This window comes from Oreochromis aureus, linkage group 5, assembly GCF_013358895.1.
Source record: "Oreochromis aureus strain Israel breed Guangdong linkage group 5, ZZ_aureus, whole genome shotgun sequence".
NCBI classification, from domain to species: Eukaryota; Metazoa; Chordata; class Actinopteri; order Cichliformes; family Cichlidae; genus Oreochromis; species Oreochromis aureus.
Window position 1 is genome coordinate 41,217,984 of NC_052946.1, and position 15,261 is coordinate 41,233,244.

At 45.4% G+C, this 15,261-nt stretch overlaps 1 protein-coding gene across 1 annotated transcript in view; it reads left to right on the forward strand.

Moving 5' to 3' along the window:
* The first annotated feature begins 336 nt into the window (after nucleotides 1-336).
* LOC120440318 (uncharacterized protein PB18E9.04c-like) overlaps nucleotides 337-15,261 on the forward strand; it is a 28,197-nt gene continuing 13,272 nt past the window's right edge. The window contains exons 1-9 of the mRNA XM_039612636.1: nucleotides 337-445; nucleotides 565-630; nucleotides 777-845; nucleotides 4,285-4,392; nucleotides 6,183-6,290; nucleotides 8,082-8,189; nucleotides 10,420-10,527; nucleotides 12,760-12,867; nucleotides 15,095-15,202. Coding sequence (XP_039468570.1) covers nucleotides 397-445; nucleotides 565-630; nucleotides 777-845; nucleotides 4,285-4,392; nucleotides 6,183-6,290; nucleotides 8,082-8,189; nucleotides 10,420-10,527; nucleotides 12,760-12,867; nucleotides 15,095-15,202 — 832 coding nt within the window. The 5' untranslated portion in view covers nucleotides 337-396. The remainder of the gene's footprint in view (nucleotides 446-564; nucleotides 631-776; nucleotides 846-4,284; nucleotides 4,393-6,182; nucleotides 6,291-8,081; nucleotides 8,190-10,419; nucleotides 10,528-12,759; nucleotides 12,868-15,094; nucleotides 15,203-15,261) is intronic.

Consider the following 15,261-nt stretch of genomic DNA (forward strand, 5'->3'; position numbering starts at 1 on the left):
GAGTCTGTCCGCCGGCAGTACCGCTGCTGGACGCAGCGCTAACAGCTGATCTCTACTGTAAACAAAGGATCCCTGCTCTGGGTCACCAGACACGGGTGAAAAAAGTAGAAAAAAACTAAGAAAAACAACCAGAACTAGCACAAAACGGTAGAACATGGTTGCAGAGTCTAATTACTAATACGTTAGTTATAAAAATTACGAGAAGAAAAAAGATAAGAAAGAAAGAAACTCAGAATGAGCAGAGCTGCTGTAACAGGCTGCCGCACACGGGGGGCGCCGGAAGTTGACCAGCCAAATAAAATAATACTTGATTTACTTTTTCCTGCATCTGCTGACCTCCTGCCAGGTCACACAAATCAAACCTCAGCTTCAGATTCAGCTGTCACATCTCCTAATATGTGCACTTCTGACCCTGAACCATCCCACATGACATCTAAAGAAGCAGGTGAGTTCTTCATGTCAAAAAAATCTATCTAATTGCATGAATTCAGTTGAGAAATTTACTTTTGGTCTACAAACTATGACTTAACGATGATACATTATAATTGTAACCCACATAAACAGAAGACTGGAATACATGTGTATCAATCTGCGCGCAGAAGTGGAAGAAAAGTGAGGAAAACTCTCAGGGTACGTGTCTAAAATGAGCAGTGTTGATTTTAATTCTTGTGTTATGTTTTTTACAACAATTATGGTCCATTCCCATAAAATAATGTTTGATTCACTTTTTCCTACATCTGCTGACCTGCTGTCATGCAAAACAATTCAAACCTCAGCCTCAGATTCAACTGTCACACTTTCAACACCTGATACTGAAACATCCCAAATAAAATCTAAACAAACAGGTGAGTTCTTTGCAATTCAGTTCAATTCAATATTACTTATAAAGCAACACATCACAACGACTGTATGTAAGATTATTGTATTGTAATGAATTTAATTGTAAGATAGACACAACAGTGAAAACCCCAACAATCATATGGCCCCCCTATGAACAAACGATTTGGCGACAGTGGGAAGGATAAACTCCGTCTTAACCAGAAGAACCTCAAGCAGAATCATGCTGAGATGAATAATAACTAATGGGTGACTGCAGAGAGTTGTGCAAACACATAGTGCAGGGGTCAGCAACCTTTAACACCCAAAGAGCCACTTGGACCCAGTTTCCACACAAAAGAAAACACTGGAAGCCGCAAATACTTTATGAAATCCAAAATGAAGATAACACTGTATATACTGTTTTTGTGCTTTGTGCGGACAACTAAAGTAAGTAAGTAAAGTTTATTTATTAAGCGCTTTTCACAGACAGGCAGTCACAAAGCGCTGTACACAAATATTAAAATAAACAATACAATCAATAGACATTATACACAATGTAAAAGATCAAATGTAAATAATGTAAAGAATATAAAATGCGTAGATCAACAAAAGGCTTGTTTGAACAGAAAGGTTTTTAACTGCTTTTTAAAAGAATCCACAGAGCAACTAAGGTGTGCTGCTTATGTAATCCATGAAGTGCTACAGAGAAAATTACATTTTATTTATGTAATTAACACATTTTGAACTCTTAAGGAAATATAACAAAAGGAAAGACACCCAGCTGAACTAAAATGATCCATGTAGCAAACAAAAACTGTTATGAGCCGCCACCCTTATATCACCTTTGGGCTTTTGGAGCCTTGACCTGACTTTTAAAAAGTAATTGGAAAAAAAGCACTATGCCGTTAAAAAAAAAAAAAAAAAAAAAAGGATATTTGCAAAATTCTGCCTAAATATCTATTTTACCTTGTTAATGTGTGTGGCGGGGCGTGGTCTGCAGTGCCGCTGCAGGGGAGTCGGACGCACCTGAGCGGCACCCGCAATCGCGCCTCGCCGCCTTAAAGCCTGTGCTCTCTCTGCTGTTGTGTTGTCGGGCTGTGAGCTGAGACGCTACAGCCGGCTGTATGCGTACAGCAACCGTGTGTGAAAAGTGGTCAATAAAGAGATGCTGAAAAGCGTGTTCATGCAAACATCGTCGGGTCTGCCGTGATATGTTTACAATGAGACTTCTGGTCCCGAACCTCTGCGCACAGCGTCTGCAAATTGGGGCTTTCTTCTTTACGCAGGACTGTAAGCTGTCATCTGTGAGGCGGGAGCGGTGTTTGTTTTTAACATAGTTCACGGTGGAGAACAGCTGCTGACATAATGTGGATCCGAAGATCCATAATTGGCCTACCTGGGGTTGAAAGTCTCGATAAATGTACGGGCGTTGGTGGTACACAAGCTTCCGCGAGTGTGACGCTTATTTTGAGCGATGAAAAAAATAATAAGATATCATTTTATTTTTATATTTCAAAATCACAATAATCTTCCAATTTAGAACTACAAGTTAAAAAAAAAAAAAAAAAGAACTAAACACAAATAAAATACACTTCAGCGTTACATTCTTTGTCTAGGCGTGTATTGAACGCAACAAGAAATTGGCCCACTCCCGCTCCACCAAAGCAAGAACTCAAACAATAGTATCTTCTAAATTGCTAAGCAGCCATTTATTTGCTTCAGCAGTGAGCAGTGCCAAAAATAACAAACAAAACTCCCTAATGGTCCCTACGCTTTGTTTGAAAACCAAACAAAAGACAATTCACTTACCTAACTTTCTACATGAAAAACAGGAGAAAACTTAATCAACAAAAATGGCTTCTCACGCCTACTAGGCTGCTGCAGTGAACAATATACACAAGGTGAACAAAATACACAATTGCTACTTTACAAATCTATTTACAGCTATTTACAAAATTAAGATACTAACACCAGACACACACACAGGGTTATACTTGCAAATCACTGGGCACAGACACTCTATGAAACAACGACTCAAACACACATGCTCTTTTTTGGATGGTGGAGGCTAGTAGAGTGGGGGCCAGGTGGCTGTCATCTGGTAGTTAAATACTGGAGGTGATTAGCCAATTATCCAATCCAAGGACAGGAAGAGACTCCACCCAACTACTCAGCAGGCACGCCCAGGTGTCCAACTCCTCAAAGAGAAAGGGGAAAAAACCCACAGCCATCTTCTGGTGGGAGGAGTCACGCATAAAACAAAACACTGACAACATTGAATTGTAACATCAGCTAAATACTTCTTCTATTTTCCCAAACCACCCGGAGCCGCAAAATAAAGACTAAAGAGCCACATGCGGCTCCGGAGCCGCGGGTTGCCGACCCCTGACATGGTGGGTGGAAAATGTGACTGAAGACGATTTAATGCATCATGGGAATCCCCGGCAGCCTACACCTATTGCAGCATAACTAAGGGAGGATTCAGGGTCACCTGGTCCAGCCCTAACTATGTGGTTTAGCAAAAAGGAAAGTTTTAAGCCTAATCTTGAAAGTAGAGATAGTGTCTGTCTCCTGAATCCAAACTGGAAGCTGGTTCCACAGAAGAGGGGCCTGAAAACTGAAGGCTCTGCCTCCCATTCTACTTTTAAATACTCTAGGAACAACAAGTAGGCCTGCAGAGTGAGAGCGAAGTGCTCTAATAGGGTGATATGGTACTACAAGGTCATTAAGATAAGATGGGGCCTGATTATTTAAGACCTTGTATGTGAGGAGCAGGATTTTGAATTCTGGATTTAACAGGAAGCCAATAAAGGGAAGCCAAAACAGGAGAAATCTGCTCTCTCTTTCTAGTCCCTGTCAGGACTCTTGCTGCAGCATTTTGGATCAGCTGAAGGCTTTTCAGGGAGTTTTTAGGACATCCTGATAATAAAGAATTACAGTAGTCCAGCCTGGAAGTAATGAATGCATGAACTAGTTTTTCAGCGTCACTCTGAGACAGGATATTTCTAACTTTAAAGATATTGCTCAAATGGAAGAAAGCAGTCTTACATTTTGTTTAACATGTGCATTGAAAGATATCCTAGTCAAAAAATGACTCCTATATTCCTCGTAGTGTTACTTGAGTCCACGGTAATTCCATCCAGAGTAAGTATGTGGTTAGATACCATATTTCTAAGACTTTTAGGTCCAAGTACAATAACTTCAGTTTTATCTGAATTTACAGGCAAAAAGTTAGAGGTCATCCAGGTCTTTATATCTTTAAGACATTCCTGCAGTTTAACTAATTGGTGTGTGTTTTCTGACTTCATGGATAAATAAAGTTGGGTGTCAACTGCTTAGCACATTGAAAAGTGTAGAAAGCAGTTTTGATTTATTTCGTTTGATGTTTTTTATAACAATTATGGTCCATTCCCATAAAATAATGTTGGATTCATTTTTTCCATCCATCTGCTGACCTGCTGACAGGCCAAACAAATGAAACCTCAGCCTCGGAGTCAACAACTGTCACACTTTCAACTCCTCATACCTCCACTCCTGACACTAAATCATCCCAAATGACGTCTAAACAAGCAGGTGAGTTCTTTTCAATTCATTTCAATTCAATTTTACATATACAGCGACAAATCACAATGACAGTTGATGTAGGTATCTTAGTATCCCCTCGGCTTGCTACCTGTATCTTGGGTTTCTACCAGTGGACGAGAGGATTTGTTCCTGTGCCTTTGAGTCAGGAACGGGTCCTGATTGTCGCTCTGCGCTTATGCACCCAGTGGCGGTTCAGAGTACCCAGGCTTCTTAGAGTCTCTGGGTGGGGTGCTGGAAGATGCTCTGTCTGGGGACTCTGTTGTCCTACTGGGAGACTTCAATGCTCATGTGGGCAACGACAGTGACACCTGGAGGGGTGTGATTGGGAGGAACGGCTCCCGGATCTGAACCCGAGCAGTGTTTTGTTGTTGGACTTCTGTGCAAACCACACTTTGGCCATAACGAACACCATGTTTGAACATAAAAATGTCCATAAGTGCACGGGGATGAGGGGGATGACCCACCAATCTCCGGAGGCAAGATCACTGAGGTCTTTCAACAACTCCTTGGTTGCAGAGGCCCTGGGCTGGATGATGTCCGCCCTGAGTTCCTGAAGGCTCTGAACGTTTTAGGGCTGTTCTGGTTGACATGCCTCTACAACGTTGCGTGGTGATCAGGGGCGGTGCGTCTGGATTGGCAGACCGGGGTGCTGGTTCCCATCTTTAAGAAAGGGGATCGAAGGGTGTGTTCCAACTATAGCTGGATCACACTCCTCAGCCTCCCTGGGAAAGTCTATGCCGAGATACTGGAAAGGAGATTCCATCTGTTAGTCAAACCTCGGATACAAGAGCAACAATGCGGTTTTCATCATGGTAGTGAAACACTGAACCAGCTCTTTACCCTCTCAAGGATACTGGAGGGTGCATAGGAGTTTGCCCAACCAGTCTACATGTGCTTCGTGGACTTGAGAAGGCATTGGACCACGTCCCTCAGAGTGTCCTGTGGGAGGTGTTCCGCACGATGGGGTTTTTGGGCCATTGCTGTGGGCCATTTGATCCTTATACAACCCTTGCAAGAGCTTGGTCCGCAGAGCCGGCAATAAGTCGGACTCGTTCCCAGTGGGTGATGGGCTCCGCCAGGGCTACCCTTTGTCACCAATTCTGTTCATAATTTTATGGACGGAATTTCTAGGCATAGCCAAGTGGTGGAAGGCTTTCACCTGGGTGGTCTCAGAATCTCATCTCTGCTTTTCGCGGATGATGCAGTTCTGTTGGCTTCATGGGGTGATGGCCTCCAGCTTGCACTGGAACAGTTCGCAGCCGAGTGTGAAGCAGTGGGAATGAGAATCAGAGCTTCCAAATTTGAGGCCATGGTCGTCAGCTGGAAAAGGGTGGAGTGCCCACTCCGGGTCAGGGATGAGTTTCTGCCCCAAGTGGAGGAGTTTGAAGGACATATCCTAGTCAAAAATGACTCCTACATTCCTCATAGTGTTACTTGAGTCCACGGTAATTCCATCCAGAGTAAGTATGTGGTTGGATACCATATTTCTAAGACTTTTAGGTCCAAGTACAATAACTTCAGTTTTATCTGAATTTACAGGCAAAAGTTAGAGGTCATCCAGGTCTTTATATCTTTAAGACATTCCTGCAGTTTAACTAATTGGTGTGTGTTTTCTGACTTCATGGATAAATAAAGTTGGGTGTCAACTGCTTAGCACATTGAAAAGTGTAGAAAGCAGTTTTGATTTATTTCGTTTGATGTTTTTATAACAATTATGGTCCATTCCCATAAAATAATGTTGGATTCATTTTTCCATCCATCTGCTGACCTGCTGACAGGCCAAACAAATGAAACCTCAGCCTCGGAGTCAACAACTGTCACACTTTCAACTCCTCATACCTCCACTCCTGACACTAAATCATCCCAAATGACGTCTAAACAAGCAGGTGAGTTCTTTTCAATTCATTTCAATTCAATTTTACATATACAGCGACAAATCACAATGACAGTTGATGTAGGTATCTTAGTATCCCCTCGGCTTGCTACCTGTATCTTGGGTTTCTACCAGTGGACGAGAGGATTTGTTCCCTGTGCCTTTGAGTCAGGGAACGGGTCCTGATTGTCGTCTGCGCTTATGCACCCAGTGGCGGTTCAGAGTACCCAGGCTTCTTAGAGTCTCTGGGTGGGGTGCTGGAAGATGCTCTGTCTGGGGACTCTGTTGTCCTACTGGGAGACTTCAATGCTCATGTGGGCAACGACAGTGACACCTGGAGGGGTGTGATTGGGAGGAACGGCTCCCGGATCTGAACCCGAGCAGTGTTTTGTTGTTGGACTTCTGTGCAAACCACACTTTGGCCATAACGAACACCATGTTTGAACATAAAAATGTCCATAAGTGCACGGGGATGAGGGGGATGACCCATCAATCTCCGGAGGCAAGATCACTGAGGTCTTTCAACAACTCCTTGGTTGCAGAGGCCCTGGGCTGGATGATGTCCGCCCTGAGTTCCTGAAGGCTCTGAACGTTTTAGGGCTGTTCTGGTTGACATGCCTCTACAACGCTGCGTGGTGATCAGGGGCGGTGCGCCTGGATTGGCAGACCGGGGTGCTGGTTCCCATCTTTAAGAAAGGGGATCAAGGGTGTGTTCCAACTATAGCTGGATCACACTCCTCAGCCTCCTGGGAAAGTCTATGCCGAGATACTGGAAAGGAGATTCCATCTGTTAGTCAAACCTCGGATACAAGAGCAACAATGCGGTTTTCATCATGGTAGTGAAACACTGAACCAGCTCTTTACCCTCTCAAGGATACTGGAGGGTGCATAGGAGTTTGCCCAACCAGTCTACATGTGCTTCGTGGACTTGAGAAGGCATTGGACCACGTCCCTCAGAGTGTCCTGTGGGAGGTGTTCCGGCACGATGGGGTTTTTGGGCCATTGCTGTGGGCCATTTGATCCTTATACAACCCTTGCAAGAGCTTGGTCCGCAGAGCCGGCAATAAGTCGGACTCGTTCCCAGTGGGTGATGGGCTCCGCCAGGGCTACCCTTTGTCACCAATTCTGTTCATAATTTTATGGACGGAATTTCTAGGCATAGCCAAGTGGTGGAAGGCTTTCACCTGGGTGGTCTCAGAATCTCATCTCTGCTTTTCGCGGATGATGCAGTTCTGTTGGCTTCATGGGTGATGGCCTCCAGCTTGCACTGGAACAGTTCGCAGCCGAGTGTGAAGCAGTGGGAATGAGAATCAGAGCTTCCAAATTTGAGGCCATGGTCGTCAGCTGGAAAAGGGTGGAGTGCCCACTCCGGGTCAGGGATGAGTTTCTGCCCCAAGTGGAGGAGTTTGAAGGACATATCCTAGTCAAAAATGACTCCTACATTCCTCATAGTGTTACTTGAGTCCACGGTAATTCCATCCAGAGTAAGTATGTGGTTGGATACCATATTTCTAAGACTTTTAGGTCCAAGTACAATAACTTCAGTTTTATCTGAATTTACAGGCAAAAGTTAGAGGTCATCCAGGTCTTTATATCTTTAAGACATTCCTGCAGTTTAACTAATTGGTGTGTGTTTTCTGACTTCATGGATAAATAAAGTTGGGTGTCAACTGCTTAGCACATTGAAAAGTGTAGAAAGCAGTTTTGATTTATTTCGTTTGATGTTTTTATAACAATTATGGTCCATTCCCATAAAATAATGTTGGATTCATGTTTTTCCATCCATCTGCTGACCTGCTGACAGGCCAAACAAATGAAACCTCAGCCTCAGAGTCAACAACTGTCACACTTTCAACTCCTCATACCTCCACTCCTGACACTAAATCATCCCAAATGACGTCTAAACAAGCAGGTGAGTTCTTTTCAATTCATTTCAATTCAATTTTACATATACAGCGACAAATCACAATGACAGTTGATGTAGGTATCTTAGTATCCCCTCGGCTTGCTACCTGTATCTTGGGTTTCTACCAGTGGACGAGAGGATTTGTTCCCTGCGCCTTTGAGTCAGGGAACGGGTCCTGACTGTCGTCTGCGCTTATGCACCCAGTGGCGGTTCAGAGTACCCAGGCTTCTTAGAGTCTCTGGGTGGGGTGCTGGAAGATGCTCCGTCTGGGGACTCTGTTGTCCTACTGGGAGACTTCAATGCTCATGTGGGCAACGACAGTGACACCTGGAGGGGTGTGATTGGGAGGAACGGCTCCCGGATCTGAACCCGAGCAGTGTTTTGTTGTTGGACTTCTGTGCAAACCACACTTTGGCCATAACGAACACCATGTTTGAACATAAAATGTCCATAAGTGCACGTGGCACCAGGAGACTGTAGGCCGCAGGTAGATGATCGGTTTTGTAATCAATTCAATTTTATTTATACAGCACCAAATCACAACAACAATCACCTCGATGAGCTATATATTGTAAGGTAGAGCCTACAATAATACATACAGAGAAAAACCCAACAATCATATGACCCGCCACGAGTAATCACTTTGGCGACAGTGGGAAGGAAAAACTCCCTTATAACAGGAAGGAGAGACCGTGGAAAAAGACTTTCGGACTGCCTTGAAGAGATTCTGGCAAACCATCAGGCGACTCAGGAGGGGAAAGTGGTGCTCTACCTGCACTGCGTATAGCGCAGGTGGAGCGATGCTGACTTCGACTGAGTAAATTGTCGGACGGGTTAAAGAAACACTTCAAGGACCTTCTTAATTCTACTGGCAGGTCTTCCGTGGAGGAAGCAGAGTCTGGGGATGTGGGGATGACCCACCAATCTCCGGAGGCAAGATCACTGAGGTCTTTCAACAACTCCTTGGTTGCAGAGGCCCTGGGCTGGATGATGTCCGCCCTGAGTTCCTGAAGGCTCTGAACGTTTTAGGGCTGTTCTGGTTGACATGCCTCTACAACGTTGCGTGGTGATCAGGGGCGGTGCGTCTGGATTGGCAGACCGGGTGCTGGTTCCCATCTTTAAGAAAGGGGATCGAAGGTGTGTTCCAACTATAGCTGGATCACACTCCTCAGCCTCCTGGGAATGTCTATGCCGAGATACTGGAAAGGAGATTCCATCTGTTAGTCAAACCTCGGATACAAGAGCAACAATGCGGTTTTCATCATGGTAGTGAAACACTGAACCAGCTCTTTACCCTCTCAAGGATACTGGAGGGTGCATAGGAGTTTGCCCAACCAGTCTACATGTGCTTCGTGGACTTGAGAAGGCATTGGACCACGTCCCTCAGAGTGTCCTGTGGGAGGTGTTCCGGCACGATGGGGTTTTTGGGCCATTGCTGTGGGCCATTTGATCCTTATACAACCCTTGCAAGAGCTTGGTCCGCAGAGCCGGCAATAAGTCGGACTCGTTCCCAGTGGGTGATGGGCTCCGCCAGGGCTACCCTTTGTCACCAATTCTGTTCATAATTTTTATGGACGGAATTTCTAGGCATAGCCAAGTGGTGGAAGGCTTTCACCTGGGTGGTCTCAGAATCTCATCTCTGCTTTTCGCGGATGATGCAGTTCTGTTGGCTTCATGGGGTGATGGCCTCCAGCTTGCACTGGAACAGTTCGCAGCCGAGTGTGAAGCAGTGGGAATGAGAATCAGAGCTTCCAAATTTGAGGCCATGGTCGTCAGCTGGAAAAGGGTGGAGTGCCCACTCCGGGTCAGGGATGAGTTTCTGCCCCAAGTGGAGGAGTTTGAAGGACATATCCTAGACAAAAATGACTCCTACATTCCTCATAGTGTTACTTGAGTCCACGGTAATTCCATCCAGAGTAAGTATGTGGTTGGATACCATATTTCTAAGACTTTTAGGTCCAAGTACAATAACTTCAGTTTTATCTGAATTTACAGGCAAAAAGTTAGAGGTCATCCAGGTCTTTATATCTTTAAGACATTCCTGCAGTTTAACTAATTGGTGTGTGTTTTCTGACTTCATGGATAAATAAAGTTGGGTGTCAACTGCTTAGCACATTGAAAAGTGTAGAAAGCAGTTTTGATTTATTTCGTTTGATGTTTTTATAACAATTATGGTCCATTCCCATAAAATAATGTTGGATTCATGTTTTCCATCCATCTGCTGACCTGCTGACAGGCCAAACAAATGAAACCTCAGCCTCAGAGTCAACAACTGTCACACTTTCAACTCCTCATACCTCCACTCCTGACACTAAATCATCCCAAATGACGTCTAAACAAGCAGGTGAGTTCTTTTCAATTCATTTCAATTCAATTTTACATATACAGCGACAAATCACAATGACAGTTGATGTAGGTATCTTAGTATCCCCTCGGCTTGCTACCTGTATCTTGGGTTTCTACCAGTGGACGAGAGGATTTGTTCCCCGCGCCTTTGAGTCAGGGAGCGGGTCCTGACTGTCGTCTGCGCTTATGCACCCAGTGGCGGTTCAGAGTACCCAGGCTTCTTAGAGTCTCTGGGTGGGGTGCTGGAAGATGCTCCGTCTGGGGACTCTGTTGTCCTACTGGGAGACTTCAATGCTCATGTGGGCAACGACAGTGACACCTGGAGGGGTGTGATTGGGAGGAACGGCTCCCGGATCTGAACCCGAGCAGTGTTTTGTTGTTGGACTTCTGTGCAAACCACACTTTGGCCATAACGAACACCATGTTTGAACATAAAATGTCCATAAGTGCACGTGGCACCAGGAGACTGTAGGCCGCAGGTAGATGATCGGTTTTGTAATCAATTCAATTTTATTTATACAGCACCAAATCACAACAACAATCACCTCGATGAGCTATATATTGTAAGGTAGAGCCTACAATAATACATACAGAGAAAAACCCAACAATCATATGACCCGCTACGAGTAATCACTTTGGCGACAGTGGGAAGGAAAAACTCCCTTATAACAGGAAGGAGAGACCGTGGAAAAGACTTTCGGACTGCCTTGAAGAGATTCTGGCAAACCATCAGGCGACTCAGGAGGGGAAAGTGGTGCTCTACCTGCACTGCGTATAGCGCAGGTGGAGCGATGCTGACTTCGACTGAGTAAATTGTCGGACGGGTTAAAGAAACACTTCAAGGACCTTCTTAATTCTACTGGCAGGTCTTCCGTGGAGGAAGCAGAGTCTGGGGATGTGGGGATGACCCACCAGTCTCCGGAGGCAAGATCACTGAGGTCTTTCAACAACTCCTTGGTTGCAGAGGCCCTGGGCTGGATGATGTCCGCCCTGAGTTCCTGAAGGCTCTGAACGTTTTAGGGCTGTTCTGGTTGACATGCCTCTACAACGTTGCGTGGTGATCAGGGGCGGTGCGTCTGGATTGGCAGACCGGGTGCTGGTTCCCATCTTTAAGAAAGGGGATCGAAGGTGTGTTCCAACTATAGGTGGATCACACTCCTCAGCCTCCCTGGGAAAGTCTATGCCGAGATACTGGAAAGGAGATTCCATCTGTTAGTCAAACCTCGGATACAAGAGCAACAATGCGGTTTTCATCATGGTAGTGAAACACTGAACCAGCTCTTTACCCTCTCAAGGATACTGGAGGGTGCATAGGAGTTTGCCCAACCAGTCTACATGTGCTTCGTGGACTTGGAGAAGGCATTGGACCACGTCCCTCAGAGTGTCCTGTGGGAGGTGTTCCGCACGATGGGGTTTTTGGGCCATTGCTGTGGGCCATTTGATCCTTATACAACCCTTGCAAGAGCTTGGTCCGCAGAGCCGGCAATAAGTCGGACTCGTTCCCAGTGGGTGATGGGCTCCGCCAGGGCTACCCTTTGTCACCAATTCTGTTCATAATTTTTATGGACGGAATTTCTAGGCATAAGCCAAGTGGTGGAAGGCTTTCACCTGGGTGGTCTCAGAATCTCATCTCTGCTTTTCGCGGATGATGCAGTTCTGTTGGCTTCATGGGTGATGGCCTCCAGCTTGCACTGGAACAGTTCGCAGCCGAGTGTGAAGCAGTGGGAATGAGAATCAGAGCTTCCAAATTTGAGGCCATGGTCGTCAGCTGGAAAAGGGTGGAGTGCCCACTCCGGGTCAGGGATGAGTTTCTGCCCCAAGTGGAGGAGTTTGAAGGACATATCCTAGTCAAAAAATGACTCCTACATTCCTCATAGTGTTACTTGAGTCCACGGTAATTCCATCCAGAGTAAGTATGTGGTTGGATACCATATTTCTAAGACTTTTAGGTCCAAGTACAATAACTTCAGTTTTATCTGAATTTACAGGCAAAAGTTAGAGGTCATCCAGGTCTTTATATCTTTAAGACATTCCTGCAGTTTAACTAATTGGTGTGTGTTTTCTGACTTCATGGATAAATAAAGTTGGGTGTCAACTGCTTAGCACATTGAAAAGTGTAGAAAGCAGTTTTGATTTATTTCGTTTGATGTTTTTTATAACAATTATGGTCCATTCCCATAAAATAATGTTGGATTCATGTTTTTCCATCCATCTGCTGACCTGCTGACAGGCCAAACAAATGAAACCTCAGCCTCAGAGTCAACAACTGTCACACTTTCAACTCCTCATACCTCCACTCCTGACACTAAATCATCCCAAATGACGTCTAAACAAGCAGGTGAGTTCTTTTCAATTCATTTCAATTCAATTTTACATATACAGCGACAAATCACAATGACAGTTGATGTAGGTATCTTAGTATCCCCTCGGCTTGCTACCTGTATCTTGGGTTTCTACCAGTGGACGAGAGGATTTGTTCCCGCGCCTTTGAGTCAGGGAACGGGTCCTGACTGTCGTCTGCGCTTATGCACCCAGTGGCGGTTCAGAGTACCCAGGCTTCTTAGAGTCTCTGGGTGGGGTGCTGGAAGATGCTCCGTCTGGGGACTCTGTTGTCCTACTGGGAGACTTCAATGCTCATGTGGGCAACGACAGTGACACCTGGAGGGGTGTGATTGGGAGGAACGGCTCCCGGATCTGAACCCGAGCAGTGTTTTGTTGTTGGACTTCTGTGCAAACCACACTTTGGCCATAACGAACACCATGTTTGAACATAAAATGTCCATAAGTGCACGTGGCACCAGGAGACTGTAGGCCGCAGGTAGATGATCGGTTTTGTAATCAATTCAATTTTATTTATACAGCACCAAATCACAACAACAATCACCTCGATGAGCTATATATTGTAAGGTAGAGCCTACAATAATACATACAGAGAAAACCCAACAATCATATGACCCGCTACGAGTAATCACTTTGGCGACAGTGGGAAGGAAAAACTCCCTTATAACAGGAAGGAGAGACCGTGGAAAAGACTTTCGGACTGCCTTGAAGAGATTCTGGCAAACCATCAGGCGACTCAGGAGGGGAAAGTGGTGCTCTACCTGCACTGCGTATAGCGCAGGTGGAGCGATGCTGACTTCGACTGAGTAAATTGTCGGACGGGTTAAAGAAACACTTCAAGGACCTTCTTAATTCTACTGGCAGGTCTTCCGTGGAGGAAGCAGAGTCTGGGGATGTGGGGATGACCCACCAATCTCCGGAGGCAAGATCACTGAGGTCTTTCAACAACTCCTTGGTTGCAGAGGCCCTGGGCTGGATGATGTCCGCCCTGAGTTCCTGAAGGCTCTGAACGTTTTAGGGCTGTTCTGGTTGACATGCCTCTACAACGTTGCGTGGTGATCAGGGGCGGTGCGTCTGGATTGGCAGACCGGGTGCTGGTTCCCATCTTTAAGAAAGGGATCGAAGGGTGTGTTCCAACTATAGCTGGATCACACTCCTCAGCCTCCCTGGGAAAGTCTATGCCGAGATACTGGAAAGGAGATTCCATCTGTTAGTCAAACCTCGGATACAAGAGCAACAATGCGGTTTTCATCATGGTAGTGAAACACTGAACCAGCTCTTTACCCTCTCAAGGATACTGGAGGGTGCATAGGAGTTTGCCCAACCAGTCTACATGTGCTTCGTGGACTTGAGAAGGCATTGGACCACGTCCCTCAGAGTGTCCTGTGGGAGGTGTTCCGGCACGATGGGGTTTTTGGGCCATTGCTGTGGGCCATTTGATCCTTATACAACCCTTGCAAGAGCTTGGTCCGCAGAGCCGGCAATAAGTCGGACTCGTTCCCAGTGGGTGATGGGCTCCGCCAGGGCTACCCTTGTCACCAATTCTGTTCATAATTTTTATGGACGGAATTTCTAGGCATAGCCAAGTGGTGGAAGGCTTTCACCTGGGTGGTCTCAGAATCTCATCTCTGCTTTTCGCGGATGATGCAGTTCTGTTGGCTTCATGGGGTGATGGCCTCCAGCTTGCACTGGAACAGTTCGCAGCCGAGTGTGAAGCAGTGGGAATGAGAATCAGAGCTTCCAAATTTGAGGCCATGGTCGTCAGCTGGAAAGGGTGGAGTGCCCACTCCGGGTCAGGGATGAGTTTCTGCCCCAAGTGGAGGAGTTTGAAGGACATATCCTAGTCAAAAAATGACTCCTACATTCCTCATAGTGTTACTTGAGTCCACGGTAATTCCATCCAGAGTAAGTATGTGGTTGGATACCATATTTCTAAGACTTTTAGGTCCAAGTACAATAACTTCAGTTTTATCTGAATTTACAGGCAAAAGTTAGAGGTCATCCAGGTCTTTATATCTTTAAGACATTCCTGCAGTTTAACTAATTGGTGTGTGTTTTCTGACTTCATGGATAAATAAAGTTGGGTGTCAACTGCTTAGCACATTGAAAAGTGTAGAAAGCAGTTTTGATTTATTTCGTTTGATGTTTTTATAACAATTATGGTCCATTCCCATAAAATAATGTTGGATTCATGTTTTTCCATCCATCTGCTGACCTGCTGACAGGCCAAACAAATGAAACCTCAGCCTCAGAGTCAACAACTGTCACACTTTCAACTCCTCATACCTCCACTCCTGACACTAAATCATCCCAAATGACGTCTAAACAAGCAGGTGAGTTCTTTTCAATTCATTTCAATTCAATTTTACATATACAGCGACAAATCACAATG